Source organism: Ascidiella aspersa, chromosome 3 (assembly GCF_963924565.1).
Source record: "Ascidiella aspersa chromosome 3, kaAscAspe10.2, whole genome shotgun sequence".
Classification (NCBI taxonomy): Eukaryota; Metazoa; Chordata; class Ascidiacea; order Phlebobranchia; family Ascidiidae; genus Ascidiella; species Ascidiella aspersa.
Genome location: NC_139449.1, coordinates 26,759,624 through 26,786,750, shown reverse-complemented (window position 1 = coordinate 26,786,750; position 27,127 = coordinate 26,759,624). Strand labels below are relative to the sequence as shown.

Below are 27,127 nucleotides of genomic sequence, written 5' to 3'. Positions count from 1 at the left end.
CGTGTGTAAATGTGTATGTTAGCGGTGTGTAAATGGGTATAGAGTTAAAATTTGGGTAAGCGTTGAATTTTAGGGGAGTTAGTAATAAACTTAGAGGTAGGTGTTGTGGGTTACCTAAGTTGTTTAGATTCTATTTTGGCTGATTAAATATTTTTCTGATGGGTTTAGGAATTACTTCATTATTTTAAATTGTGCTTTATTCCGACTATGATATTCTCGCAATTTGAGTCGCATTGCAGGAGTCTATCGTCTGATTAGTGAAGTCCATCGTATTATAAAATAATAAATTTTAGCATTTTTTCGCAACACGATTACCAACATCTGTTTGTTATGTTGTTGATTTGGCATGACATATAGGGCGTGCATCAAAGTACTTTGTATAGACTACATATTTTGAACTTTAAAACTGAATTTTATTTTAGTCAAGAAAATAATGTTACATATAAATAACTTTTATACACTATATAGTTGTATTCAACGAAATTGACACAAAATTACGGAAAAATATCCATCGCTTCTTCAGGAGGTAGACATTTAATCGTAGCATCCACTTTGCGATGGAACAACTGCCAAAATATGAAATTTAATAATAAAAAAATTCAACTGAAACATGTATGCCATTTGGGCGGCAACCCGGGCCCGTACATGGAGTGATAATTACCACGGATATGGTTTACTTCTGTGGGCGTTTTTTCACGTTTACGTATGTCGATTTTAAAACAAACAGATGTTTTTTGTTTCTATTCATTAAAAATTTAACCTCTATCAATATATGTAATTCTGGTATTGTACTATAGCTCTAACTTTCCGAATGTTTCCGCCGTTGTTCCAAGTCTTAATAATCTTGTACACTGCGTAGAATGGAATAAAGACGACGGAGGACAGACTCATGAGATGTGCGATAACTTGCGCCCAAGCGGGGTACTCGTATTTGCCGTAGCTGAGAGGAGTACTCGTGAAGAACGAGTAGACGACATAAGCCTAGTGGGGAACCGATTAGATTAATTTTTCTTCGTTACAAATGTTTTAAAGTATAGATATACGTTGTTATATTGGGTCTGGTCCTTTTAATTATTCTTAACACAAGGCCTTGGCTTACCATGCAAATCACGGGACCTAAGTATTTCCAAGATATCATGATCCACCACTTTCCTCTTCTGTCTCCAGCCATGGATGCCATTCCAGCCCAGTAACCGTCCATACCATAAAACCATCCTATCGCTACCAACTCAAAGAAGGCTATGAGAAACTTACACCAACCTGCCATACCGTGTCGATTGAATATTTCGAACACGTACACTCCACCCTGCATACAAAAAAACTATTTTGCATGTAACTAAAGTTGTGTTTACCAAAAAGTATTATGGCTGTAGCTACTATACCTGATTGTTACTATAGTTGCGATATCTCTAATTTAAATTTAGATACTATTTTGAATCATTGATTTTCAGTATTTCCATATGTTATTCAAGTACATTACCTCTGATACCATTGTAAGGCCAACGAGCAACGACAAAAGGCAAAACGTTGCATGAAAGATTTCCTTGCCCCAACGACGCATTTGAATTTTTGGGAAAAAATCCATAAAGAAACTAACTGCGCACTCTTGCTGAACAAACTAAAAGTAAAATAAGGTTTATAAATATTACTGGACGCAAGTATCTCAGTTCAGTAATACCACAAAATGAACCTCCATCTCAATTGGCCAGAAGATTTAATAGTTCAGTGGCATGCAGTGAATGTTGTCAAAAGATTGTTATTATCAAAAAGCAACAACTATATAATTATAAGAACCAGCTGGCACAAGGTAAAGACAAGTTGTGTTGAATTCTCGACAAGCTTTAGCACAACCGTGCTTTATCAGGTTAAAGTATAAATGAAAATGAAAATTAACGTAAAAGCACAAGCGCAAGTATTTAACTTGTTACTATATCATTAAATCACATCATATCTTCTTAATTGATTTTGCACTTTCCATCGCATCACGATAAACAATAACGTTTTCACTTATCATTAACAATTTATTCAAAACTACTTAATCATGTCTTTTTTGAAGTAAGGATCTTTGGTTCTAGATTGGTTTTAAACCAAAGAAGGAAGAAGACGTAATAACGATATTTATTTAAGTGCGGGAAGATTTTTGAGGAAAAAACATCAAGGTATTTAAGATAAACGCATCCCATACTTGTTTCTGAGTAGTGTAGCATTTATCATGCAATATTACTCGATATTGCATCATTTGACGTCACTATGCACGTGACCGTTGTTCACTGACGCGTGACCAAAACGCCGAACAGTGCGCTTTCATCGTTTCGCATTCATTCTAATTTATTCGTCTTATAGACTAGCGGCTTGAATCACCGCGTTGCCTTATGATATGTACTTCTGAGATTTGTGAATATACTCAACGGGCAATTATCAACTGAGTGAATTGACTTTGGCTAGAGTTCAAGAAGTTAAGGACAGGTATTTTAGCGGCCTGTTACTTTGGAGTCAGATAAAGAACTTGTAAGGGATTTAGGCAGCCGTCGGCTCTCGTCTACAGAGCCAGCTCCCTCTTACCCCTAACTACACACCCTCTCTTCGCTAAAGTAGAATTCGGGATTTGATATATCAATTTGTTAAAACAAACAAACAATGATAACCCTTGTCTGTATCAGTGCAAATCGGTTAAAAACAACTCGAGTCCGTCTCCGCCAAAAAATGAACTCGGGTTTAATTCCTGAGGACCGAGTTCGAGTACGGCTAAACGTGAGATTTTAGAGTTACGCCCAGTTCGGCTTCGACTCTACGGTCTTTATTGAACTTATTTACGTTACTAAAACATAAGCTGAATATTCAGCAATCCACTAACAGGGGTGTCATATAATTTATTACCCCCACTATACGTGGTTAGCAAATAGTCTACCACTTGCCATCCCACCTTTACTATTTACAGTTTCCGGCTCATTTAAGCCGGAGAGAATCCATACCTGGGAGTCAAACCCGAGCAGCAACAACGTAAGAAAGAAAAGCGCGCACCAGAACTGTGGAAGAGGCAGAAGAGATAGGGTTTCTGGATAAGCGATGAATGCCAAGCCGGGACCAGACGTGGCCACTTGTTCCACTGTAGTGTTCTGCAAATGTGAAAAGTTAATTCCATGTGAATTCAGACCAGAGTCGAAGTTAAATTAGGCTAGATACTTAAGGTTCAATGCTCACTTGATATTTCGCCATAAAACCGAGTGCGGAAAACACGGCAAACCCGCTGATGAAACTCGTCAGTGTATTGCAGAAAGCGATCAGAAAGGAATCCCTGTAACAATATTGCAATGAAATAAGCAACACTATCGCAACATACTCTCATAATATGTTGAGATTTACCCATCAGTGCATCTCAGCCGCTAGCTTTACCTGCACTAATACCGAGGGTTATAAACAAGTTATTTTGAAATGACCAAAGATTTAAGTCAAGTTATTTAATACACAACTTAGGTGAAAGTCAAATTTTTCGCTAAAGTAACAAAGTCAAGTCTCAGTCCAAGGTATAAATTGCCCAAATCAAGACCCAAGTAACAAAACCGCATCGTATAGCCATCAATTTGTTTTACATGCCAAAATTGAGATAAATTTAATTAAAACATGTTTAATATAACACTTAATGTCAACCCAAGTTATTTGAGACAACATAACCCAGAAAAAAAAGGTTTTGAGCTATAGCCTACCAAAAAACGTACCAAATGTAACGCGATAACAAATCTCGTATATATTTAACACTTTTCATACCAATGTTTGGTTATGTACTGGGACTTGACCGGGCTAATGTTAATTTGCAAATGACTTGACTTGTATACTTGACATAAAGTCATTCTAAAATGAGATAACTTGAACTTAAATTATTCTGAACCGGGTTGTTTACAACACTGACTTAACATTACATACATTTAGCATCGGTATGAGCACGAACCTCCAAAAGTCGTGTTTCCGGTGATTGTAGCTTCCGAGGATCGGCAAACAACCGTTTGCTACCGAGTAGGAGTAAAGAACTTGCGCGCCGGCTTCGGCCCAAACCTATGCAATCAAAAACAATTAGTTCACCGGTCATCAGCAGGGGTATCATTAACCCACAAGGGTATTTATTGAGACGGGGATGCGAACATTTTTCGCACAGTGTGCGCAAAAATGTGTTGCCCAAAATGTGCAAAAAATGTGAGCACATTTTAAAATACCTTCAAAAATGTGCGCACTTTTTTCAACAATGTGCGCACATTTTTAAGTTTGAGTTAGAGTTAGAGTTGGAGTTGGAGTTCGAAATGTGCGCACATTGTGCAAAATAACGCCACGTCCCCTATTGCTTTTTTCGATTGAAAAAGCAAAGTTGTCGATAATTTTTTGAAATGGCCGAAACATGACATATGCTAACCGTTAAATCTTTCAACTTCGTCAAATCTGGTTTGAGGTAAAATGTTATTCCATCCAGAGCTCCGTCTTGTACTGATCCAACGACGACGATTATTAATATGAAAACCAGTGGTAGAGTTGCAGTCACGTATACGATCTGAATCGGGTAAACGGTATATCTTTTTACAATAGATACTTTTTATCATTTAAAAAATTATAATTTTTTTTCTACGTTAGAAAGTGCTGATTTTCGTGAATTTCGTTGTTGTGTCTTAAAAACAGTATGGGTATATTGGTATCGACAAGAAAACATTGTTTAATGTCAAATTTAATTGGAGCGATTAATCCCGTGTTTTAACTTTACCTTGGCAGTCCACTTTATGCCTTTAAAAGTGCAGAGGTATGTGGCTATCCACAAGGCTACCAATAGTAGAGTTAGGTCGTTTCGCAAATTTCCAATTTTATCAACGCTGCCAGAAATCCCCAGCACTTTTATGCTGTAAGACAAGTATATACAAGAAGGCATTTAGCTAAATTGTTGCAAATATACATGTTACAAACCAGCGCCCCATTCGGACACGAGTTCTTCTGGTTAAAAAGTGCTTGGTTTGTTTTCGGGCTGCGGACTCGGACTCGGGACTCGACGAGTCGGCCAATTTAGCTGGAGTCGTACTCCGAGTTCGCAAGCCTAGGGGATTGGTAAATAATGTATGTTTTATTTTACTGTGAAATCGCCGGTAAATTGTGCTAAAAATACACTCTAAAAAAGTGTATATTAGGATGTGTGAATTCGGTACAAGTCAATAAATTTTAAATGGACCCAGATGAAAAACGAATTGCTTAGTGTTATTATATTGTTCTTTATTGTGTGAGGAGTATTGATATGCCAACTGTTTTCTGTTTGTACACTTGCTCATTGCCACTAATTTAAGTTTATAAAACGTCTCAATGCAGATAAAATTGTACGTTTTACCCCTATGTTTTGTCTTATACGTTGAAGCGATAGTGTCACATAAGCACGTTTAACTACAACTTGCTATTTAATTTGCTAATTGATTGATGCGATTTTTTTCTCTTTACAGAAAAGAGTTTTGCTAGTGTAGCAGCTTTGTAAAATTTTTTTCTCACTGACCAAAATATGATTAATAGTTTTCTACCACATGAATAATAATTAAACTAAGTTACGCTTGATTTTTAAAAGCAAGGTTCTAAGGAAGCTCTTTTAACAAAGCAGCCGCTGTTATTAAAAAATAAGGCCATTAATTGGAATAAGCTGCTAAGGTCGCTAACTTACTTCCAATATTCTTCGCCGGACGAAATCGATTTGTTTGCAGTTAAAGCAGTTCCATTAGTTCCAAAAGTCCTGTTTGGCGTAACACACCGCTCCGTGTTCCAAGGATTATCACAAGTGGACCAAGGCTGGGTCGAATAGCAGCTGCTGATAAAATATTTCAACGACCAGACCAATATGATGGGATACGATGCGTTGGAGTACATCAGAGTGAGAATCTGGGCAAACGCTATGCCTTAAACAAAATATTGTTAAATTTTTGACTGTTTTAAATAAACCGATAAAAAAACTTCATAAAACCAAAAAGTAAATTAAAATTGAAAAGTATTTCCACAAAGAGAGTACGTTTTTTTTGAAAACTACAGTGTCGTTGCTGATATTTGGTTTGTTTATATTGTACTAACCTTGGCTAAAATAGAATTTAACTGCGGTAAGTTTGCCTTTCGGTATTGCTCACCTTTAAAAATCGGCACAGTGCCCCACGATTTGGCAAGGCCGGTTTGCATCATTTGTCCGAGAGAGGTTTCAAGAATGAGAAGGGGAATTCCGAGTAGTAACGCAAAAGACAGATAGGGAATGAGAAACGCTCCTAAATAAGCAGAACCTCTTTTAATCACTTTCCGTTTTAAGGACCCAGTCTTGCAGTCTTAGCAAATAAATATAAGCAGTAAATCACAAGAGGGCCAAGAATATTTATCACTTTTCGCAGCGCATTTAAAATATTTTGATTATTTTCTAAATACGAAAACTAAATCGACTAATATCACGCTAAAACAACATTAAAAAAATAAACAATATTCAATCGATTGTTTCTATTTTATTGAATGTCGAAAGACAAACCGTTTTTTCGCTGCTCAGCTAAGCGTGAGCCTAGTAAGTATATGAAGCATGCGAAACACAAAATGCAAAAAAAGTCATAATGCTTCTACATTTCTAACCTCCGCCATATATAAAACACAAGTAAGGAAACCTCCAAATATTTCCTAGGCCAATTGTACTTCCAACCACGGCTACAAGAAAGTCGAAAGAATTTTGCCATCTTGGACGGTTTATCTTTCTAGACTTTTGTTCTTGGTGGTCTTTCATAACTTTAATATATTTAATTTAATAAAGCAAATCTGACTAAACAAAATATTGTTATTAAGTAAACATATATCAGTAGTAAGAAACCTGTGGCCTTCTTGACTAGCCAATGCGGTTTTTGGAGAATTAATGATTTGGAATTTTTAGACCACGATATTTTTTGTCTGCAGTTTTTTACACACTGGCACATATGGATAAAAGAAAATTTCGTTGAAAGTAATATTGAAGTTACTCCAAAACATGCGAAGCATATTACTGTGAACCTAATTACTAATTAGTATAGCTAGTCTAGGTAAGCTAGTAAGAATACCAAGGCCATAGGTATCCTTTTGAACGTTTCGAATAACTCTTTATTCATTTACTGCAAATTTTTACAACATAGTCAAAATGATACACTTGTGCACTGCTTTTTAACCCGTGGGAAGGTACGCACTTGTGCGGATGAAAAAATTGTAATGCGGATGACTAACGTCGTGCGGATGAATGTGCGGATGAAATTGGTGCGTGTTACTATTTTTTATGTGTAATGCAGTAATTAAATAAGCTGGTGCGCCCATTTATGCGTTACAGCTAAAGTAATATAGTCTCGTATACTGGTTTATTGCAGCTTAAGCTATCTATTTTATATCGGTAAGGTACAAGGTTTTAATACGCAAACCCTTTCATTGTTATTTCACAAATAAAACTAAAAGTTGCAAACTTACTGTGCTTGTTTCGTGCGGATGGAAATTTTCTGAACTACGAAAGTGCGGATGGAAATTTACTACATCTTACTACAACCTCCAACTATTATGCTCCATAATTAGTATACGTTTAAACTTGGATCTTAAAACATGATTTTTCGGTCAGTCACAGCTACCAAGACGGAATAAATGAGTTCTACTTGTTTTTCCTGTAGAAGATCTTAGCTGTGATCAGCGCTTTTTATCACTAGGTTGAATTAGTTTACTCAGTACATTACATTAACTACATTAATTGATAAGCCCATAGATAAAATAACTAACAAAAAGCATTTGTCCGATGCGGCGTTTATAACGATAAGTGATGATCAATGGTAGCTTTCATAAGGTAGACCAGGGTAGTCCAAGGTTAACAGCATCACGGGCCACAATATTTCATGCATATTCTTTGCGGGCAACATAAATAAAGTAGACTACATGTGTAGTAGAAGAGGATCGACGATTTGTGTTTGATCGGGGCATGAACTGTTTAAAAATGACGTCACAAAGCATCGTCAAAGACTTATATGCTACAGAAACTTGCTACTATGGTTGAACTTGTGCGCAAATGAAATCGAGTGTTATTGAGACTGAGAAAAATTGTGCGCGCTGCCTCTTTATTAGCTTGGAATGTTCGCGGAAACCGTACGTATTTTAGTAAAGTTTTAAGTAAATATGTAGATCCGCAAAATACGCATTTAAAAAAGTTCCATATAGGACGTACTGCGGCGTTTTTTAAACCGGTCTAACCGGCGTTCTTGCCACCCCTGGATCCGAATTTGAAGAGCTGGTTTATTTAATGGTATAGCCGGGAAATGTAATCATACTTAACAATTACAGTATGCTTACTGTTCGTTGGTCACTCATATTCCTTGGGTTTGAACAACCCTGAGGTAAACGTTCCGCATCCTTATGGCATAAACTGAGCAGTTATCCGGTGTCGTAAACAAGTCATTTTGGAATGACCTAATCCAAGTCAAGTCTTTTGAAAAAATAACAAGTCAAGTCCCAGTTATATATTTTTTTAAATGACATAATTTTTTTTTAATGACAAACACTTAATTTAATTCCAAGTTATTTATTATAAGTCCAAGTCAAGTCATTTGTCCAAAAGACTAAGTCAAGTCAAGTCATTTGACAACAGTGACTTAAGTGACTTAATTCATTACAAAACTGCAGTTTGCAATACAATTCTACGATTATTTAGAAAACAAACGCATTTAAGTGAACGATTTTGGGTACAACTCCAACCATCATCAAGAAGTTTGGTTTGAGAACTTCACTCAAACTAAATAGATTACTAACTAACTGATAATGGTCAAATTTCCAAATCGTAAAGTATGAAATATTTTTTTTCTTAAAGTTTAGCCTTCACTTTCAGCAATGAAATATTTCATCTGGTAAGTTAATAAACTGTCAACTGTATAGCTTGTTTCTTCACATTGCATTCGAGAAGTCTCAGTTGCGTGTAAAATTAGCTGTTGGAAGTTGCTTTAGCTCATTGCTGTCAAACAGAGTATGACTTCTACATATCAATTACAAGGATTCGTGCAACGAAACGATCATAGATGCCAGGCGCGATCAGAGTTTTGTTTGATGGCGTGCCATGATATTTTGATAGGTGACGACCAAAGTCACGTGACGACATGACGTCATAAACAAGTAACCTGAGGAACACTACACAGTTCGTTTATACTTTAAGTTCACGTTAGAGGGGTGTTACTTTCAATACAAGGGCTACATTAAAAATATGTTATCGAATCGGGACAAAACAATGATATTAAAATGGAGACATAATTTAAGACCGTTTTAGAAACGCGCGTATTTGGAATTTTTTTGGCATTTTCGTATAGCTACAATAGGCAAAATATAGAGTTTTTTGTGGGGGGCATGGCCACGTTCCCCCATGGATCCGCCCCTGGTAACCGTGTGTCTCTGTACAGTCAATTCGAAGATATTTTTAACCTCCCCGTGTGCTTGGTGAAATTTGTTGGCAGACACAGAGTCAGCCAAATACTGTTTATCAATAAGACTCGGGATTACTGACATACGGCAAATAGATTGTCTCTGAGAGGGGTCCCTGAGTTACTATATGACGGTGTTTAAACCTCGGGTAACAAAAAACATTTAGTCGTCTTATGGTATATATATATATATATATGTCAATGGTTGCTTCCCGCAAGTACGGATGACAAATGACTCTCGAATTGCCTTCATTGCACCTAAACTATAAACTGTACTTATTCGATCTTAGGGTGGAAACGGGCCGATCCAAATCTAAATTAATATTGGAATTTTAGCAATGATTTACAACCCATCGATTTTCACCTTGCAGGTGAATTAATAAAACATAGTAGGTTAAAAACCAGAGGAAACCAAACTTTTGTCAAAGCGAATTTCGATTACGGCTTCCGTATCATACTACACCGAAAAGCCATCGCAGGCTAACCGAATCTGTCCATTTATGATTCAAGCAAGGCCAGGCTGGAAAATCAACTACAGTCTGCAGTGAGGTACTTGGCGCTTCACCAACTGCGTTACAGAGGCTTAGAAAGGAGCGAGTCGAGAAACAACCATACACCAATGCTTGCTACATTCTGTTAGTACAAGCAACTTCACATTGAAGGGGATCCACTGTACGGTATCATATCATTCAATGAAAAACAAGTTTGCTTTAAAGTCCCAGTATAGCGGGAGGTCGTGAGTTCGAACCTTACTACAGGCTACTTGTTTTTCTTGCCTGCCTTGCTGCATCATTGATTGACAGGTTCGGTTAGCCCGCGAAGGCTTTTCGATGTACTGTGATACGGAACCCGTAACCGTTGGTCAATAAGCAACTTCTGTTGGGATAGATCACAGTTGTTGGGTTAAGCAGTGGTTCTCAAACTGGGGCCGCGGTCCATTTTGGGTCCGCGAGACAATTTTCTGGGACCACGAAGCACCTAACAAAAATCAACTAGACCTCCTGAAGGAGAACATTTTAATTTCAACGTGTTTGCGCTCGTCATCAAAACCTACGATTAGTTGTTCATTTAGGTGATTGCATGCTTTGAGCTGAATTGTGCATTGTGACGTCATAATGATGCGTTGTGCTAATAAGAATTACGTTTCTACAGCTTGCTGTGCTGCCCAGGGCTGCCACTCCTTGGGATTTTTCCCAAGATCTTGGGATTTCAGCCTAGAACTTGGGATCTGGTGATATCTGTTCCACATCTTGGGGGTTTTAATTCATTAGCAGGTTGAAACTACAAATATTTTTTTGCTTGTGTAGCAGTTTGGACTTTGGAACTATAATTGGGTCACTTCGTGGCCATTCATTCAATTGAAACAGTCTGTTGGATTGTGACGTCGTCACACCAGCCTGTGTGAATTCATCAAACTGTCAGCATATTGCTATACTCGTGTTTCGTAAATTGCTTAGAATTTCCTGTTTTTGTTTGCGTGGCAGAACCGCATTGTTATGAAATTTAATTAACGCCATCTGGTATAAAGTATATAAAGTATATAAGGGATTTCATTTTATACCAAAAACGAGCAGTCTCAAACTGTTCATTTCTGGAGTGTAGATCGCGTACGTTGGAGGTAATTATTGTACCTGTAAGAACTGTTTGTCGTTTGTTTATTTGCAATAAATATTATTCCATTGTGGCTGCGCCCCACACTTGTATTTGAGGACTCATTTCCTAATAAGAATAAGGAAGTAGATATTTGCCTGGCTCGTGGGTGTACGACTGTACCTATACATTACTTATGTGACGTAACAATGCTATTACTTGCTTGTTAGACGAAGCTGTTCATTTACTAGTTTGTGTGACGGCGTTAATGCTCCAGACCCAATCGACGATAATAATGAGAGCTACTAGAGAAGGGTTCGGCAACCTACCGCCGGATCCGGCCCGCAAATGTAATTCATCCGTCCCGCCGCCTATTTGACGAACTAGACACGAGTCAATTTTACTTTATGACTATTCGCAAGTGCAAGAAAGTGTCGCGCTTCGCGCGAATGATCTTTGTGCATTCGGTTAGTTTATACTTTGATGCTGTCTTTTGAACTATAGAAGACACCGCTTCTTTACTGTTGCGACGTGGAAGATTAACAATTGCGTTGCGGACAAACGGAAAAAGGGTTAAAAAATATCAACATTTTAGTATTTTTGGCAATGTAATAAAAAACTTACAAGAAATTTATAAAAAATACCGGTATACCTAAACAAAATCAAGCTCGCTTGGCTAGAGGTAAACTTATCGCGTTTCTTCGAAGTAGGTTTATAACACTTTTTATTAGTAGTATGGATGACGAGACAGTTTGGTATTGGTCCGCGACTAGAAAAAAGGTTGCCAAAACCTGTGTTAGAGCTTCAATACACATGGATGCATACCACAAAGTCCGCCACAGTCTCCTATATTTCAGCTTTTTCAATCTTGGGATTTTTTTTTTCAATTCTCGGGATTTTTAGACATGAAACCTTGGGATAAATTGAAAATCAGTGTGGCAGCCCTGGTGCTGCCATTGTGGGTTGTACGGTCGCGGTTTTAAAACTTATCGCGATTGCTTCACTCAAATAAAGTGATTTTGTTAGCGTTACAATACTAAATACGGCATCAACAAGCCTATCTAAGACTGTAAGTGCACCCGTCCCATCGAAACGTGTTATTTTATGTTTATTTGTGTGTATTTTTAAGGGGACCGCGAGCAATTGAAAAAATTGCTAGTGGACCGTTGCGTAATTTTTTAGAAAAAGTTTAAAACCACTAGGTTAAAGAGTATGTGTCATTTCTACAGTGACAATGGCAATTCGCGCGGTGCAAAAAATTATGAATTAAGCTTTTTACATACGGTACAATATAATCGGCGCAAAACTTCCTTGATCCCAATCCCCTAACATAGTGAACGACTAGCTCCCCGCGAAAAAAAAGCAGTTATAGGCTACACATTGTTACCTGCGAGGTTTGTTGACCTTAGCGAAAAAGAACTAAAGTCACGCTCGAATAGTTACGCCTTACGATAAGGTTGGCTAAAATCTGCTGCACCTTACCATTGGGCTTGCGTAAAGAAGCATTGTAGACCTACTATATTAGAAATGTAGCTGCCAGTATATTTGCGGGTTTACCTTATGAATTGCCATATGTCTATTTTATTTGTTTTTGTACTGTGTGGTATTTCACTACAGTACGGCAACTCACAATGTTTTTGAATCAAAGCGGAAATGCCTTTTTAGCTCTAGGTGAGCATAGTCACGATGGGACATTTAGAAGTGCGTGAGTTGCTACATTTTTAGTGCTAGCTAAAGTTCGACAAAAATGTCCGATGTCTCACACCTAGGTGCGAAACCACGTGTCGGCAATTGGCTTTCGTTGGCGGCAAACGCATAATTCGGACTAGTTCAAAGTTGTTCGTTAGGGTGTGAACAGTGCAGCGAAGCTTTAGTTGTAACCGTGCAGGTATAGAAAAAGGTTGGAGGTATTAAAGGAGTATAAACGTTTTTTCAATTTGTATGTTTTCACAAAGCCTTTCCTGGTAAACTTGAACTAGTTCGAGTTACGTTACAGGCCTTCAGGCTACAATATGACAAGGCGATAAGGGGAAAATTGTGACTTACGTTGAAGCTTTTGTTAAAACATAACTTAAGCGGAATTTGCAAAACTGCGCTTAAAACTATCGCCATTGGCAAAATCACTGTCATTTAATAGCTTTAACCGTTTGCTAGAGTAAATATTTTACACTACAGTCTATATAGCTGACAGACAGCAGGCGAATAAATGTGTTAAGTGTAGTAATAATGTTACAGTTAAAAAGCAGTCTATTATTTTCGCAGGGAATAACTTGCCAACGCCATACTTATTTAGGTGCATTTAAAATGGAAATTAAAAACGAAACAGACTTCACTATTGTGTGCATTTCGTCATGTCTGACAGGTAAGTTATATTACAGTATTTTTAAACAGGATAAGTGATACCGTACAATCTTTTGATTGCGCAAAACGATGTATAAGTAGATCATTATTCTAGTGTTAGAATGCATAATGGAATAACATAACTTCGACAAAACCATAACATTGATGTTTCGACTTGCATGAAATCACCAAAACCGGTAACACGTGACGAATGTACGTGACATCAACAAATTGTTGCAAGCATGTATAGATTTGCCGACGATCCGATTGCGAATCTACAAGTGTTATAAACAGTGCCCTTAATCTGTTATAATTTTTTACATTCGGCAGCTTATTTCTGTTTAACACTTTAAATAACAAGTGCGTAAATAAATAGGCTACTAACCATTATTAACAGTCCAAACCCTGTTTCATTAAATAGCAAGTTTTAAGCATAGGCCTGCATATTAAAGTTCTTTCAGTTTTGTTTATTGACGTTTTTCATAAACATAAACTCAAGAAAATGATATGAAATAGTATTTTATTGCTGTCGCCGATTATCCTTTAGTTTAAAAATAGTCTTCTATTTTTCCCCATTGACAGACCGCCATATTGATACGGCTGCCTTAAGGACCGTGCTAGACTGATAGTAAAGATCAATCATAATAACAACCTAATAAAAAATCGAAGTCAAATAAACACCAAACAACAAGTATCATTAAAAGTGTTATCTTGTAAATCCACTGGTAAAAGCGAAGCAAGGTGATAACCACTTGTTTCGTTGCCTCGCAGCTGAATGCAAAATCCGTATCGGTCTTATAGCCTTACAGTCTTACAAATTATATTTGCAGTGTTGTTGTCGGTGATTGGCTACGGCACAATATTATCGGCTGTACACAGAGGAGACCTTCGGAAGTCAGTGATGTCGACGGCCTGGTTGAAGTCACTCTGCTGTTCCGACATGATTTTCGCTATTCACGTGGCCATGAACGCATACGCTACTTATCTAAGGCGCTGGCCGTTCGGCGAATTTGGGTTTACGGTAAACGAGACTTAAACAGACTGGTGGCATTCCAACAGTTTGTATTTCCTTGCGCACATATTTTTATTTAAAATTTAGGTTGTTATAAATATTTGCCGTCGATTCGCCAGGTTAGAAAATTAATTTCCACGTTTTTGAATATAATTAGGTTCTCCGGGCCTTCGTCTCAATTACCGTCGGTCTTCTCACCATATCAATTATTTATGCATCCAAGTGCTATGTGTACTTAGTCTAAATTCAAGGTTTACTGATCTAAATTGGTCATATAGATAGGGTTTGGGCTATCAGAAGTGAACAAACAAGTCGAGAGACATTCACCAGAAAACAATATACAAACTAAACTTTGGATTGCGATTCCCGATATTACAACAACGAAATATCTTAATTATTATCAAAGAAATCTGCAAGTAGCTCATTTGAATGAAAGTCTTGCAAGCCATTAATACTGCCGTCTTTCACCCAAGTTGTTTCATAAGCTTAGCATGATCACAAAAATCTATAAAAATATTTCGAGGGTTAAATTTAACCGATTCACCATATAATAGTAAGAAATATACACTGGAAGGTGAAAATATGAGCCTCTTCACGTCATTGCAGCAATCTTCGTCGCAGCTTTATAAATTCAGTTTAAAGTGTGTAATGACATCTATCTCTTTTTTAAGGTTTACGCATTCACTGCCCTTTGCATGGGGCTCGTCAGCATCTCCAGCAATGCTGTGATGCTGGTGTGCCGTGCTGAAGAACGCCATCTTCAACGTCCGCTGGGTAAGGCCAATTTGATTTAAATTGATTTACAGCAGTCCACGCTCCAGGCTTAACTTGGCGTTAAATCGAATTCAAGTTGCAATGTATGAAGCTGCTTAAGCCTAAGTTATCCTTGATTTTGCTTCAACTTAAGAAATATGTCAACCTGAGTGTTGATATTTCATATGTTCGAGTTGCTTTTTCTTAGGGTGCTATGTAACTATTCGTCCCGATTTATGACATAATCTAATCAGCTAATGTTGTTCATATATTTCTTTATTTCTATTATTGCAGAGATGTGGGGTTTCTCACGCGCGACAGCATAACAAGCCTAAAACAATTTTTTCAACCGCATATGTGGCAACTAATAAGTATAGTAGCTAAAACGAATAGGTATAGTAGGTAAAACAAGGAGTAGCTAAAACCGTAATTTAATATTTTTTTATGTTTTAGCTCATAGAAAAACACTTGATGTTTCTCCACAATTTCGTCCTGTCGTATTTTTTTAGCGTGTAGAAAAACACTTATTGTTTCTCCACAATTCCATCCTATCGTACGGCACTGAACCAAATGTCTAATTGATTGGGCATCGACCCACTGGGAGTGGGCCATAATTCAATTTGAAGCACTTTCAGCCTTATTTACGCAGACGTGTTCACGACAAGCGTGCCTGTAGCTTGGCTGTCGGCGGCGGCGATTTGCGTGCTGTACTACCTCTCCATATCTCCCTTTACGATCACCCCGCACACTTTTGGCTGCCTTATCAATCTCGACGACGAGGGCGTGTAAGTTATTTGATATTTCCCTAAAGTTACCGAATGCGGCTATATGACGAGCATAAATTCATCATATGGCTCAGAATGTTCAGCAAGTTTTATTATATTGCCCAGATGAAGTACAACCTTATTTGAAATCTTCGTATGAAAATTTGTGGACTTCACGTGTTGTTTTTTTAGAATAATGTAGTAAACATGTATGTAAAAAAATGATTTTACGTTTTACTTGGAACAGCGATACACAATACCAAAACGATTGTTTTTTTTATATTAAGTTTGTTGGCATTTGTCTAACTATATGATTGTTTGACGCAGTCTCCCGAAATGCATTATCATTGTTATTTCGTTGGGTTGGTTTTTGCTGCCGATGTACCAAATGGGAAAAGCATGTTTAGTTTTGGGCAATAAGGTAAGTTTGGTTCGTGTTTTATTTTAGGGTAAAAACAAACGTTTTAAATGTTTTCAGTGTTTAACAAGTGTTTTGATGTCTAATTCAGCATAAGGCAATGTCAACTGTAGAATAGTGGTTGCCCCTTTCATGAAAATTTTATTGTTCCGCTTCTCCCGTTAAAAAATATGTCTCGTTACGTAACAAGGGAGGTATCTGATGTCATAAAGAAAACCACAAATTCAAATTGAACTGACGAACAGTTTAAATATAAAAAATTACATGCGTGTGGTACCCCCCGGGGAGTCGGGTCACAGTTCATAAACCCTGGCATAACGGGACTTGTCTTGCCTAAGTAAAATGGTCCGAAATACTAAACTGTCTCGATTTGAACATCATTAGTCTATCATTACCAGTGGGTTATCAGTAGGGCCCGCAAAAGTCAATAAAGTTAAATTTTTTTAAGGAGCTCATCTGTCCACGAATTAAAGAATAAAGTTGTTTTCGGCACCTAGGGGACTGTTTCTAAGAAGTTTATAAGTTAAAATAAAGTTAAAATTTACAATAAAGTCAAAATTTTCAATAATGTCTAAATTTGTCAAGTTATGACTTTTGACAAAGTTTTTGTGTTTCTTGAGAGTAGTTTTTGTAAAAATCGTCGTGGAACCCATAAAACCAGGAAATATGTCACAATGCCTACTTGGATCAGCAGTAACTTTTATCGCAAATTGTCCATTTTTTATTCCTAGTTACGCATTTAAATAATTCTAATAACACTCCTCTTCATAATACACGTGAAATTTTCATAAACAGGATCTTAATATACTTGGGTACAGTATGCACGGATCGGTAATGTAGCTTGATAATAAATTGCAAAGCCAAAAAGGTCGAGTAGATCGACATCATCTTGATTAAGACGTTTCGATACGAGCCTGTATTATCTTCAGTTAATGTCAACATTAAACTGAAGATGATACAAGCTCGTATCGAAACGTCTTAATCAAGATGATGTCGATCTACTCGACCTTTTTGGCTTTATGATTTATTATCAGGATCTTAATAAATTTCATAAACGTGGTCTTTTCAAAGATCAACATTTTGTATCTAAGGAATAGCCTACTGACATGCTAAATCTAACGCAAGAAAACACGACGCACTTTTTAAATCCGCACAACATCTTGACTTTTCGACAAAATATTACGTTTGGGTCTGAAATCGACACAATATTATGTTTGGGTAACTGACATCAATTCAAGAAAGAACTGTAGCCTCTACAAATAAGCAATTTTGTTAGGTTAAAATAAAGTTAAAATTTAATAAAAATAAAGTCAAAACTTTTTTTTAGGTTAAAATAAAAATGCCCCTAGTTATCAGTCAATACTACTTGACTTAAGCAAAGTTACATAGAGCGGTTTAATTTATTGGCATCAATCACAAGCTTAAATAGCGGGTATGGCTAGTACTGAAATCTATAGAATAAATACTGCCAACCATATGCTATTCTATTTAAATACATAGGCTACTATTTTACAGCATATTGGCCAGTGTCAAACGGTTTTGTATAGGTGTAAACACCTAACAACAAACTCGTTCGTCGCTGAACAACACGTAAACAATTTAACCGACTTTCCAGAGAAACTGGTTGGTTCCCATCACGGTTTTGAGCTTCTATACCCCGTTCGCCCTTTGTGCCCTTTTATCAGTAACCAGCGGTCTTGACCGCTTCTACTACAACATCATCTGGATTCACGTGAGTTCGCAATCGAAACAGAAAATTTTACAACAATAACTAGTAATTTAGTATGTTCTTTGCAACAATGGCCCGAATGCATGAACGGCCATGAAAAGCTATTGTACAACTACCACATTGTAACATGTAATTTCTTTAACAAGTAATTGTTGAAACAATTTTGTTGGGATATTTTCTAATACTTTCCTTAAGTTAACCGCACAGTTCCTTGCCAGGCCACAACCATACCCTGCCGGTATAGTGCATATTTCTCGACGATGTGTTTTGCAATTGTATAACCATAGCGACTTGTTTTTTGTTGCAGTTATTCCCAAAGTTCTTGGTTGCAATCAATCCTTACCTGCAGATTTACCTAAACGACGATCTGCGTGCCGCTTGCAAGAATATTTTCACTGGCGAGATAAAGAAGGGCGTTTAACCCTAAGGATATTATGAAGGCAGAGTTTCATTTCGGGTGGTACCCAACTGTTTCTAACGCGAATGCGAAAACGCCGAACGCCTTTTAATGTGTGTCAATTGCCTTGCAAAATATATTCTATACAAACGCCATTTTAGAGAGGATGACCACCAAACGGCGGCGGACTGGATTCAGTCAAACATTTAACATGGCCATATAGCTATCCGTCCGTCCATCATTTTCGCTTTCGTTCGGGAGCTATATGTCAATCAGGCATAATATCGTTGCGAGATAATAAAATAGCAAAAATTGTTATTACAGGTTTTAGTTGCAATCACTCACCGGTTGGCATATGTGAAAATACGTTGGGTGTGATATTTAATGACTGCAACAATATACTATGGGAAAGCGAATGTAGTTATCTAACAAATAAGACAAAATCAAACTTGGTACAGGAACAAAATAGCCTACTATGCGACATGTACAAAACGTATTCACTGAAATAAAACACTTATGTGCGACGAAATTTCTATGTTTTTCACATCCACTGTTTTAGATATATTTACTGGTACAATTGCGATGTTGGGTCTGCCTTTACAGTAAAAAACACTTTTACAGTAAAAACACACACATTATTTTGTATTTCGTGATTCGATGCTTATTGCGCATGATGAATCTATATGAACTTTGCCCCTTCATCAGCTGATGTTTGCTTCTTGTCCATTTGCACACTGACTCTTGGGTGAAACAACTGCGTATAAATATTGTTTAATTAAATTGAAAGCATATCACCTTACCTTTTTTGAATGCGAAATTGCCGCAAAACTTATCGTGTTATATTACATGATATATATAATTCACGATTTGTAAATATTGTAATTTAGCTATATTGTAACCATTTCGACTGACAGGAATGGCACTCTGACGACTTTCGACAATGTGTTGTAAGGTATGACGCGTTTGCGATGTTTTAATAAAACATTTTTTTAGTGGATCATCAGTTTTTCTGTGATGTCCCAATCCTCCGACAAATTTGTAAAATTTTAAATCACGGTTACATATTTTTTTTCAGTTTGTAATGCATCGCAGCAGAAACATTTATCTGAGTCTTTAATTCCAAACGAGCACAGGGCGTCATTGGTTACGATGACTCTAAGGTTTAACATTATCTGCAAACTTCTAGGTTTATTTTCCACGGTACAGTCGTAGTTAATTTAGTAAAGTTCGCCCCAAGGAATGCGGTTTGGTAAAACTTGTAAGACCTAAATAACGGTACATCGGTTTGTCATTTCCATCACCGAGGCGCAGAACTCCCCTTGCGGGTGCATATATAATGAATGGAGCGTTGCCGATCCTACCACGTTAAAGATAAAGGTCCCTTAACCGAAGTTGCGGTAATCTTACCTGGTGAAACTCGCCGCCCTTCTTCCAAGTATCGATTAGCTTGTAAATCGCGTAGCCGGGAACTAAGGCGGTTGACGACCAGCTAAGCAAATGGGCGACCGCTTGTGCCCAAGGTGGGTAAACGTAATTTCCATAGCTGAGCACTGTGGTGGTTGCAAGGTAGTACGCTACCATAATCTAAAACACAAGGGAAAGGACATTTTTCGCTGTATGATTTTTATAAAGACGTACGTCCGTAGCCTATAATGCTGTTGCGTTGCGCAGTACAATACATTATAACCAGGGTTACCATCGACATGGACCCAAAAATAAGGACAACCAAAAAATTAGATTAGCATTTAAAAAAAATAAATAAAAATAAAAAATGTTTTAGGAAATACATTGTATTTATACGCGCTGTTTCATAACACATTCCATAATTTTTGCCAGAAACAATATGCTTTAGCAATTTATCAAGGTTTATGGTCTGTGTTTTGTTCTATTCCTATTAATGTCGCTTGATGAAGAACGCTATTTTAGAAATCTGACACATAATCAACGCGATCGACAACGTGAAATTTACCGATTGAACGGTCGATCGCGATCGACGTGTTGGCCACCCCTTCTTATAGCTCTACTGCTTTAATTCAAGTGTCGACTGCACTGCAACCATTTCCCCATTAACAACCACTTCATAATCAATATAGGCCTCTCTACATGAGCAAAATAAGTGAGCTAGCGCGCTTGTCTGGCACACTTAAAATGACGCACGGCGACGTCGCCTCGCTTGACTGGTTTTTATCGTGCTAAAGCGCGCGCTAAGTCTAGCACGCTCGTAAGAGGTAGGTTAGTCGCTTAATAAGTGTGTTAAGCAAATTTCTATCTCTTGGGTTGGCGTTTACTTTGCGATTTGTTGTTAAAATTATAATTCATTTCATCCTACTTATATACAGTTACCTATTGAATATATTTTCACCAAAATCTTAATATATATATGCACATATTAGGCTATAATAGGTATAGGGACGTTGGACACATTAGGTAATGGGTATTGTTAATATTATTTGCAGTTATCGTTTCCACACAGTTTAACCATTTGAATTAGTTTTATTGAAAATAGTACTGCATATAAAGTATCTTTAGAGATGTGATTACAAAAATAGACATATCGCCACAAATCAATGATGAATATCAACAAAATCCGATAATTGGTGCCTAGGAGTTCACGATTAACATGGATTAAACTTCACTGGGTTTCCGCCATTTTGTACTTGACGCGCATAATGTGCTTCATGTAGATCAATTCGTTTTCCCGCGCTTTTGTAGGCATTCGCGCGCTTTCTAACACGGGTCAGCTAACATGCTCATGTAGAGAGACTAGTGCTGCCTTCGCTGCAGCCTATTCTACTTTAGTCTAAACCAGTGGTTCTCAACCTTTTTTCTTTCGTGGCCCATTTTCGTTGTACAAAAATTCTGTGGCTCAATAAATGTTTATAATAAAAACAACTATGAAATAGGTTTAGAACAAAAAACAGCAGAACATATTTCAAAACAGATTATTTCTTTAAACGTGCATTAGTGAGATACTAGCTGCTGAACAATAAATTTACATTCCTTCTAAATTCCATCCCAAGCCATTATTTCTGTAAAATTAAGTGTAGTGACACAAATAAAACTTAATTCTTCATTAAATCTAGCTTTATAAAATTGGTCTGTGGCCCACTCAAAATGTTCCCATGGCCCACTGGTTGAGAACCGCTGGTCTAAACAGCAGTAGTAACACCGGATATAAGAGGAAAACGATCAAAGTTCTGTAATAGTTTAAAATAAGACAAATTAAGGAAAAGTCGAAAATAAGGACATTTCTTAGAAATAAGGACATTCAAGTTTTCTAAGACCTGGCCCTTTAAAATAAGGACAAATCTTAAAAATAAGGACGATATGGCAACCCTGACTATAACGTTTCATTTGTAATATACCTGGTTCAGTACGTGTGGCATTACGTTAAAAAGTAGTCAGTTCAAACCTCAACAAAGGCTTTATTGCCTTGCTAATACAATCATTATTGGGCCAAATAATTTTGGTAATGGCATTTTCTTATACACAATATAGACATAACTTTCGGTAGATTAGTATTCCTTACCAGACAAATGGACTCACCAGACAAATCACCGGCCCCACATATTTCCAAGTCACCTTGATCCACAACTTTCCCCTTCGTTCGCCAATCATGTCCGTCATTTCATCCCAGTACCTGTCCATGCCGTAAAACCAGCCTATCGCCATAAACTCAAAGAAGGCCATAATTGCCTTGCACCAACCAGCCAGGCCATACAGGTTGTAGATTTCAAAGATATACACGCCGCCCTAGAGTGCCAGGAAAACAAATTAGGAAAGATGGCATTTTTTACAGCTCTTGAAAGAACATTTTTCAGCTTAAAGTTGCTTTTAAAAGGAGTCGATCTATTTATTTCTAACTGTACCGCTGTCAAGCGTTTTGACGGAACAATAGGAAAACCAACATACCTCTGTTACCATGATGAGTCCAAACAGAAAAGCGACAAGCGCAAAAGCGGCGTGGAAAAGTTCTCTGCCAAAGCGGAAAGCGTGCACTTGAGGAAGCCAATCCATCAAGAAGCTCACTGCACACTCTTGTTGCACGAACTAAATTTGGGTAAGGTGAAATTGTATATTGTTATCTCTTATATAAATGAGAAAGTTTGTCGGCCGGTCGCCGGTTGTTATCAATAAATTAAGAATTCTTAAAGAAAGTTGCAACTTGCTATGGGCCAGGGTTTTTTAACTTGTGGACAGCAGTCCATATCCAGATCTATGAAGAAGTGTTGTATAATTACTTCAGTCATTGATTTGACTTAAGTGCACTTAAGTTACAGTTCAAATAACTTGACTTGACCAAAGTCTGTGGACTAAAATGATTTGATTTGACTTGACTTAGTCTTTTCTCTTTTTTTTTTATCAGAGATTTTTCATATTAAACCATTTAATTGCTGTATCTGCGCTTGTGTTATTTTTTAGTTGAATTGTTGCTTATTGGGACGAGTTCGCCAACTTTAATAGTTAAACAATTTACTTTTATGACAACGACATGACTTGAAATTGACATGCTCTCATAATGACGCGCCTTGTTATACCTGACTGTCGAACCCGAGAAGTAAAACAGTTAGGAAAAAAATTGCACACCAAAGTTGTGGAAGGGGCAGAAGAGACAGTGTTTCTGGGTAAGCGATGAAAGCCAAGCCAGGTCCAGTAGTGGCCACTTGAGGTACTGTAATGTTCTACAATATATATTTTTAAAACATCAGTAACAATATGCAGCATATATTGGACAGCGAAAGGTAATAATTTGTTTGTTAATAATATAGTTTTGATGTTTCGCGCTCCTGGCAATTTATTATATAGCTAATGCCGTTACTTACTTGATATTGCGCCATAAAGCCAATTGCTGAGAAAATGGCAAATCCACTTATAAAACTTGTTGCTGTGTTGAAGAAAGCAATGAGAAATGCGTCTCTAGTAGAAACAACCAGTTACTTTGATTGGCAAATAAGTTTGAAAAAAAGGGATGTTTTTAAATGATGCAAAATTATACCTCCAAAAATTCTGGGTTCTTTTGTTGTAACTCCCCAGTGTTGCTAAAGTACCGTTCGCGACCGAATAAGAGTACATAACTTGCGAGCCGGCTTCAACCCAAACCTTGATCAAATATATAAAACGTTTAAACTTTAGTGTTAAAAGCTTGAGAAGCGCACCGCTCCGAACAAAAATCAGTCAGCAAGGTGTAAAACTTTAATACAAATATGCATTTCGCCTATAAATGGCATCATCAGTTTGTCTGAAAATAGTATACAAAAGGCCTCATACACTCGGTAACCTTCTTACTAACTACCGACAACTTGCGCACACCTTTGGCAATGCAGTCGGTTTGTCAACGCCGTGCGGCAAATGCGCACTCTGCGGTCACCATGGGGGACACAAAGGGATGGTTGGTGAATCGAGTAAACTTAAGGCTGCAGGTAAGACCATAGAGCTCCGGCAAAGCCTTAATTGTAGAAACCACGGAATTTACGTGGCAACGTGCAACATCTGCTCTGCCCAGTACGTCGGTCAAACCAAGAACAGGTTTTCTGTTAGGTGGAACGCACACCGAACGACCTGGAATACATTTAACTCAGCAACAACAAACGACAACGCAGCGCTGCTTCACCACTACGCAACCTACCATGGCGAGAAGTTAAAGAAACATCCGCATATTGCCGAATGTTTTACGGTAATTTTCGTTGATGAGCCAGACACCAGCAAGCTCGATGAATGTGAGGCTAAATGGCTCAAACTCACCAGAGCCTCAATTAACATTCAAAAAATGATATTGCCCCAAATTCGGTAGCCTTTTTATATATATTTTTATATATATCTTTGCGGATTTGTTTTTTCGTTTTTGCGTTGTGCCGTTCCATTTCGGAATGTGAGTCATATCCGTTTTCTTGTCTAACTGTGGTTTTAGGTTTGTTTTTGCCTTTCCACCTTTTCTTATCTACCGTGTTTTGCTACGTCACTGATTCTCATACCGCTTCCCTCTGGGCCGTGTTTTTATCAGTGGCTTTCTGTGGCCGCTACACGTATCGCATGCTCCTTTTGCTTTTGTTTTACAGTAGTGGTTGGGGTTTATACGCAGACTGTCTTTGTCTTTGTTCATCTTGGATGTATTTATTTTACATTTATATTTTAATTTTTTAATTTTTTACTATTTATTTGTACAGACAAACTGATGATGCCATTTATAGGCGAAATGCATATTTGTATTAAAGTTTTACACCTTGCTGACTGATTTTTGTTCGGAGCGGTGCGCTTCTCAAGCTTTTATTAATAAATTTTAGAACTTTTATCGTCGGCATTATGTGTTCTGTTGGAGGGCCAGATTCTGTTGTTAATACACATACAAAACTTTAGTGTTGTGATAAATAGTAAAAATAACAACTATATTGACATAGAAACAACTATATTGACATAGAAAGGCAGACCTATATATTGCTGTGATGCTATTGCCTCGTAGTTAGATGGTATTCAAGATAATACTGTGAATAGGTTATCGCTGAGTTGTTTAGCAGAATATTTTATCGTTAGATTTTGGCATCATTAATTCTTTATACATGCCCATTTTGTTATAATACTTTTTAAATCATTAGGGATGCAAAATTCAAATACTTAAACTGCTATTGGTTAATTTTTTTGCAAAAATAAATACGAGACTATTTTACCACATCTATTAAAAAACTATACGGGTAAGTCAGCAAATTTTACGTAGTTTACGTAACTGTGAATTCTTTTAGTCTGCCCAAATCCGGTTTGAGATAAAACCTAATTCCATCCATAGCACCTTCTTGCAATGTTGCGACGACAGCAATTACCACTATAAAGATCATTGGAAGCGTCGCAGTTACGTATACAACCTGCAAAACGTTGTCGTTTTCACAAGACACTCAATTACTATTCGTTCAAAATTGTAAAACTTAAGATTACCTTTGACGTCCAGTTAATGCCCTTAAATGTACAGAAGTATGTTGCAACCCACAAAACTGCCAACAGAAGAGCCAGGTCTGAGCGAAGATCTCCTATGTGGTCAATTCCTTTTGAAATACCGAGAACTTTAAAACTAAAAGATGAAATGCAAAAAAGAAATTGGCGAAGTTCATAGTTAACAAATTTGAGCTTTCACACCAGTGGGTGTAAAACTGGGTTTCGTTAGAAAGTTCTGATAGGTTCGAGCAACATTATTCAAAGTCATTGCCTTATAACCGAAGCACATTCCTGTCATGTAAATGACAAATATTAAACAGCTCGTGTAGAGGAAGTTGTTTTTATGAGTAATAATTATTGTATCCTATCGCTGTTGTTTTTAAATTTTCATGTCAGTGCTACTTTGCTATTTAAATGAATCAAAATAGGTTCGCCACGAAAAAGATTTGAGAAAGCACTATATCACACAGAAAGCTGCCAAAAGTTATTACTTCCAGAACTCCTCTCCAGAAGATATGGGTTTGTTCAACGTAGAGTTGATTGTCATGTTCAACGTAGAGTTGATCAGAGTCGAATTTGTATTCGGCGTAACGCACCGGTTGGTGTTCCAACGGTTGTCGCAAGTCGACCACGGCAAGACGGAAGAACAGCTGCTGATGAAGTACTTCAACGCCCAGACAAGCAAGATTGGGTAGCTGACGCTGGCGTGAACTAGAATGATAAACTGTCCAAAGGCTATTCCTGAAAATTAGAGAACAATTGAGCCACCGCAAAGAATGCTAATGGTTCACAAATTGTGTTCTTAAATACCTTTCCATATTGGCACGATCCCCCAACACTTGGTAAGACTGTTTCTCACTTTTTGTCCGAGTGAAGTGTCAAGTATAACTAGGGGAATTCCCATAAAAATAGCAAACAGCGTATACGGAATAAGAAAGGCACCTGCGAAAAAAGATTGTTTACGGTTGACATTTATCTATGTATCCATGCAGATAGAATCCGTAAATGCATTAGGCCCTGTAATCAATCTAAATTTCCTACAATGTGAACTTTATATATATACTTACAACAGAAACAATTTTATTGGAACTGCGGCCATTTGAAATGTCGAATGACTTAGTCAACGGCTTAAGCTATTTAACAAAACTTGAAGTACAATAGACCTTAGAATAGACCTTAGACTCGAAAGAAAAACAACCAAATACTTACAGGACAAACTACTTTTCTTATCAACTTACGTAAATAAAAACAGGACAGTTACAAAAACTCTGCAGTCGGCCATACCTCCACCATACTTGTAGCAAAGATAAGGAAACCTCCAAAGATTTCCCAAACCAACAGAACTACCCACAACAGCGAACAAAAAATCCCATGACTTGGTCCAAGTTTGTCGGGCGATGAAATGCCTCGCTGTATTTTCTGGACATGTATGCTCCATTTTACGGTGGAAATGCCTTAACCAAAGGTATAGAAATCCAACAAGATCTAAAATGTTTTTAACGTATTGAGTAATCGTTAGATGATTCCAAAATACAATAATACGTAAATTGAGTTTAAAGCAGAGACAAATATACGCCAAACAATAAACTTACAATACCGTTTGAGTATATGATTTAAGTTTCAAAAGAGGCCAAAAAAGGTATTCCACATTCTTTTAAGCCACCAATCCCACCATACTTAGAGCTATCAGCAGCGAGGTTGGGCGACTTAATTTAAAAATTAATAGATTCTAGCGAAGCACAAAGCAAATTGATTAAGTTAAATTA

At 37.3% G+C, this 27,127-nt stretch overlaps 4 protein-coding genes across 4 annotated transcripts; 2 read left to right on the top strand and 2 right to left on the bottom strand.

Annotated features, from left to right (window-relative positions):
- Nucleotides 1–444: 444 nt before the first annotated feature.
- LOC146161236 (sodium- and chloride-dependent betaine transporter-like) lies at nt 445–6,757 on the bottom strand. The gene is made up of 12 exons (XM_083385116.1): nt 6,610–6,757; nt 6,129–6,260; nt 5,675–5,906; nt 4,745–4,877; nt 4,403–4,537; nt 3,947–4,050; nt 3,202–3,295; nt 2,973–3,116; nt 1,481–1,618; nt 1,100–1,306; nt 805–981; nt 445–566 (listed from the first exon to the last, which is right to left on the bottom strand). The coding sequence occupies exons 1-12, from the start codon at nt 6,755–6,757 to the stop codon at nt 495–497; spliced, it is 1,716 nt and encodes a 571-aa protein (XP_083241242.1). The 3' UTR covers nt 445–494.
- Nucleotides 6,758–13,282: 6,525 nt separating this feature from the next.
- Nucleotides 13,283–19,283, top strand: LOC146161235 (uncharacterized). The gene is made up of 8 exons (XM_083385115.1): nt 13,283–13,389; nt 14,198–14,388; nt 15,051–15,153; nt 15,427–15,430; nt 15,768–15,917; nt 16,224–16,317; nt 17,930–18,046; nt 18,351–19,283. Exons 1-8 carry the CDS (start codon nt 13,332–13,334, stop codon nt 18,462–18,464), a joined length of 831 nt encoding a protein of 276 aa, XP_083241241.1. The 5' UTR covers nt 13,283–13,331; the 3' UTR covers nt 18,465–19,283.
- On the bottom strand, nt 19,120–26,799 carry LOC146161233 (sodium- and chloride-dependent betaine transporter-like). The gene is made up of 12 exons (XM_083385114.1): nt 26,646–26,799; nt 26,172–26,303; nt 25,853–26,102; nt 25,365–25,497; nt 25,160–25,294; nt 23,437–23,540; nt 23,264–23,357; nt 22,979–23,122; nt 22,353–22,490; nt 21,987–22,193; nt 19,848–20,024; nt 19,120–19,194 (listed from the first exon to the last, which is right to left on the bottom strand). Exons 1-12 carry the CDS (start codon nt 26,797–26,799, stop codon nt 19,120–19,122), a joined length of 1,743 nt encoding a protein of 580 aa, XP_083241240.1.
- Nucleotides 23,662–24,231, top strand: LOC146161234 (uncharacterized). Its single transcript, XM_083383543.1, has one exon. The coding sequence runs from the start codon at nt 23,662–23,664 to the stop codon at nt 24,229–24,231; it is 570 nt and encodes a 189-aa protein (XP_083239669.1).
- Nucleotides 26,800–27,127: the final 328 nt, after the last annotated feature.

What these genes read in the sequence shown, in the direction of transcription:
- LOC146161236 (XM_083385116.1), bottom strand. Translation starts at nt 6,757, where the DNA reads ATGAAAGACCACCAAGAACAAAAGTCTAGAAAGATAAACCGTCCAAGA. An exon ending in GTGTTTTATATATGGCGGAG is followed by an intron (nt 6,261 to 6,609) that starts GTTAGAAATGTA and finishes CTGCTTATTTAG; the next exon opens with GAGCGTTTCTCATTCCCTAT. An exon ending in GTTTTATGGCGAAATATCAA is followed by an intron (nt 3,117 to 3,201) that starts GTGAGCATTGAA and finishes TCACATTTGCAG; the next exon opens with AACACTACAGTGGAACAAGT.
- LOC146161235 (XM_083385115.1), top strand. Translation starts at nt 13,332, where the DNA reads ATGGAAATTAAAAACGAAACAGACTTCACTATTGTGTGCATTTCGTCA. An exon ending in CATTTCGTCATGTCTGACAG is followed by an intron (nt 13,390 to 14,197) that starts GTAAGTTATATT and finishes TTATATTTGCAG; the next exon opens with TGTTGTTGTCGGTGATTGGC. An exon ending in TCGGCGAATTTGGGTTTACG is followed by an intron (nt 14,389 to 15,050) that starts GTAAACGAGACT and finishes CTCTTTTTTAAG; the next exon opens with GTTTACGCATTCACTGCCCT.
- LOC146161234 (XM_083383543.1), top strand. Translation starts at nt 23,662, where the DNA reads ATGGCATCATCAGTTTGTCTGAAAATAGTATACAAAAGGCCTCATACA.
- LOC146161233 (XM_083385114.1), bottom strand. Translation starts at nt 26,799, where the DNA reads ATGGAGCATACATGTCCAGAAAATACAGCGAGGCATTTCATCGCCCGA. An exon ending in GATCGTGCCAATATGGAAAG is followed by an intron (nt 26,103 to 26,171) that starts GTATTTAAGAAC and finishes TCTAATTTTCAG; the next exon opens with GAATAGCCTTTGGACAGTTT. An exon ending in AGGGCGGCGAGTTTCACCAG is followed by an intron (nt 19,195 to 19,847) that starts GTAAGATTACCG and finishes ATTTATACGCAG; the next exon opens with TTGTTTCACCCAAGAGTCAG.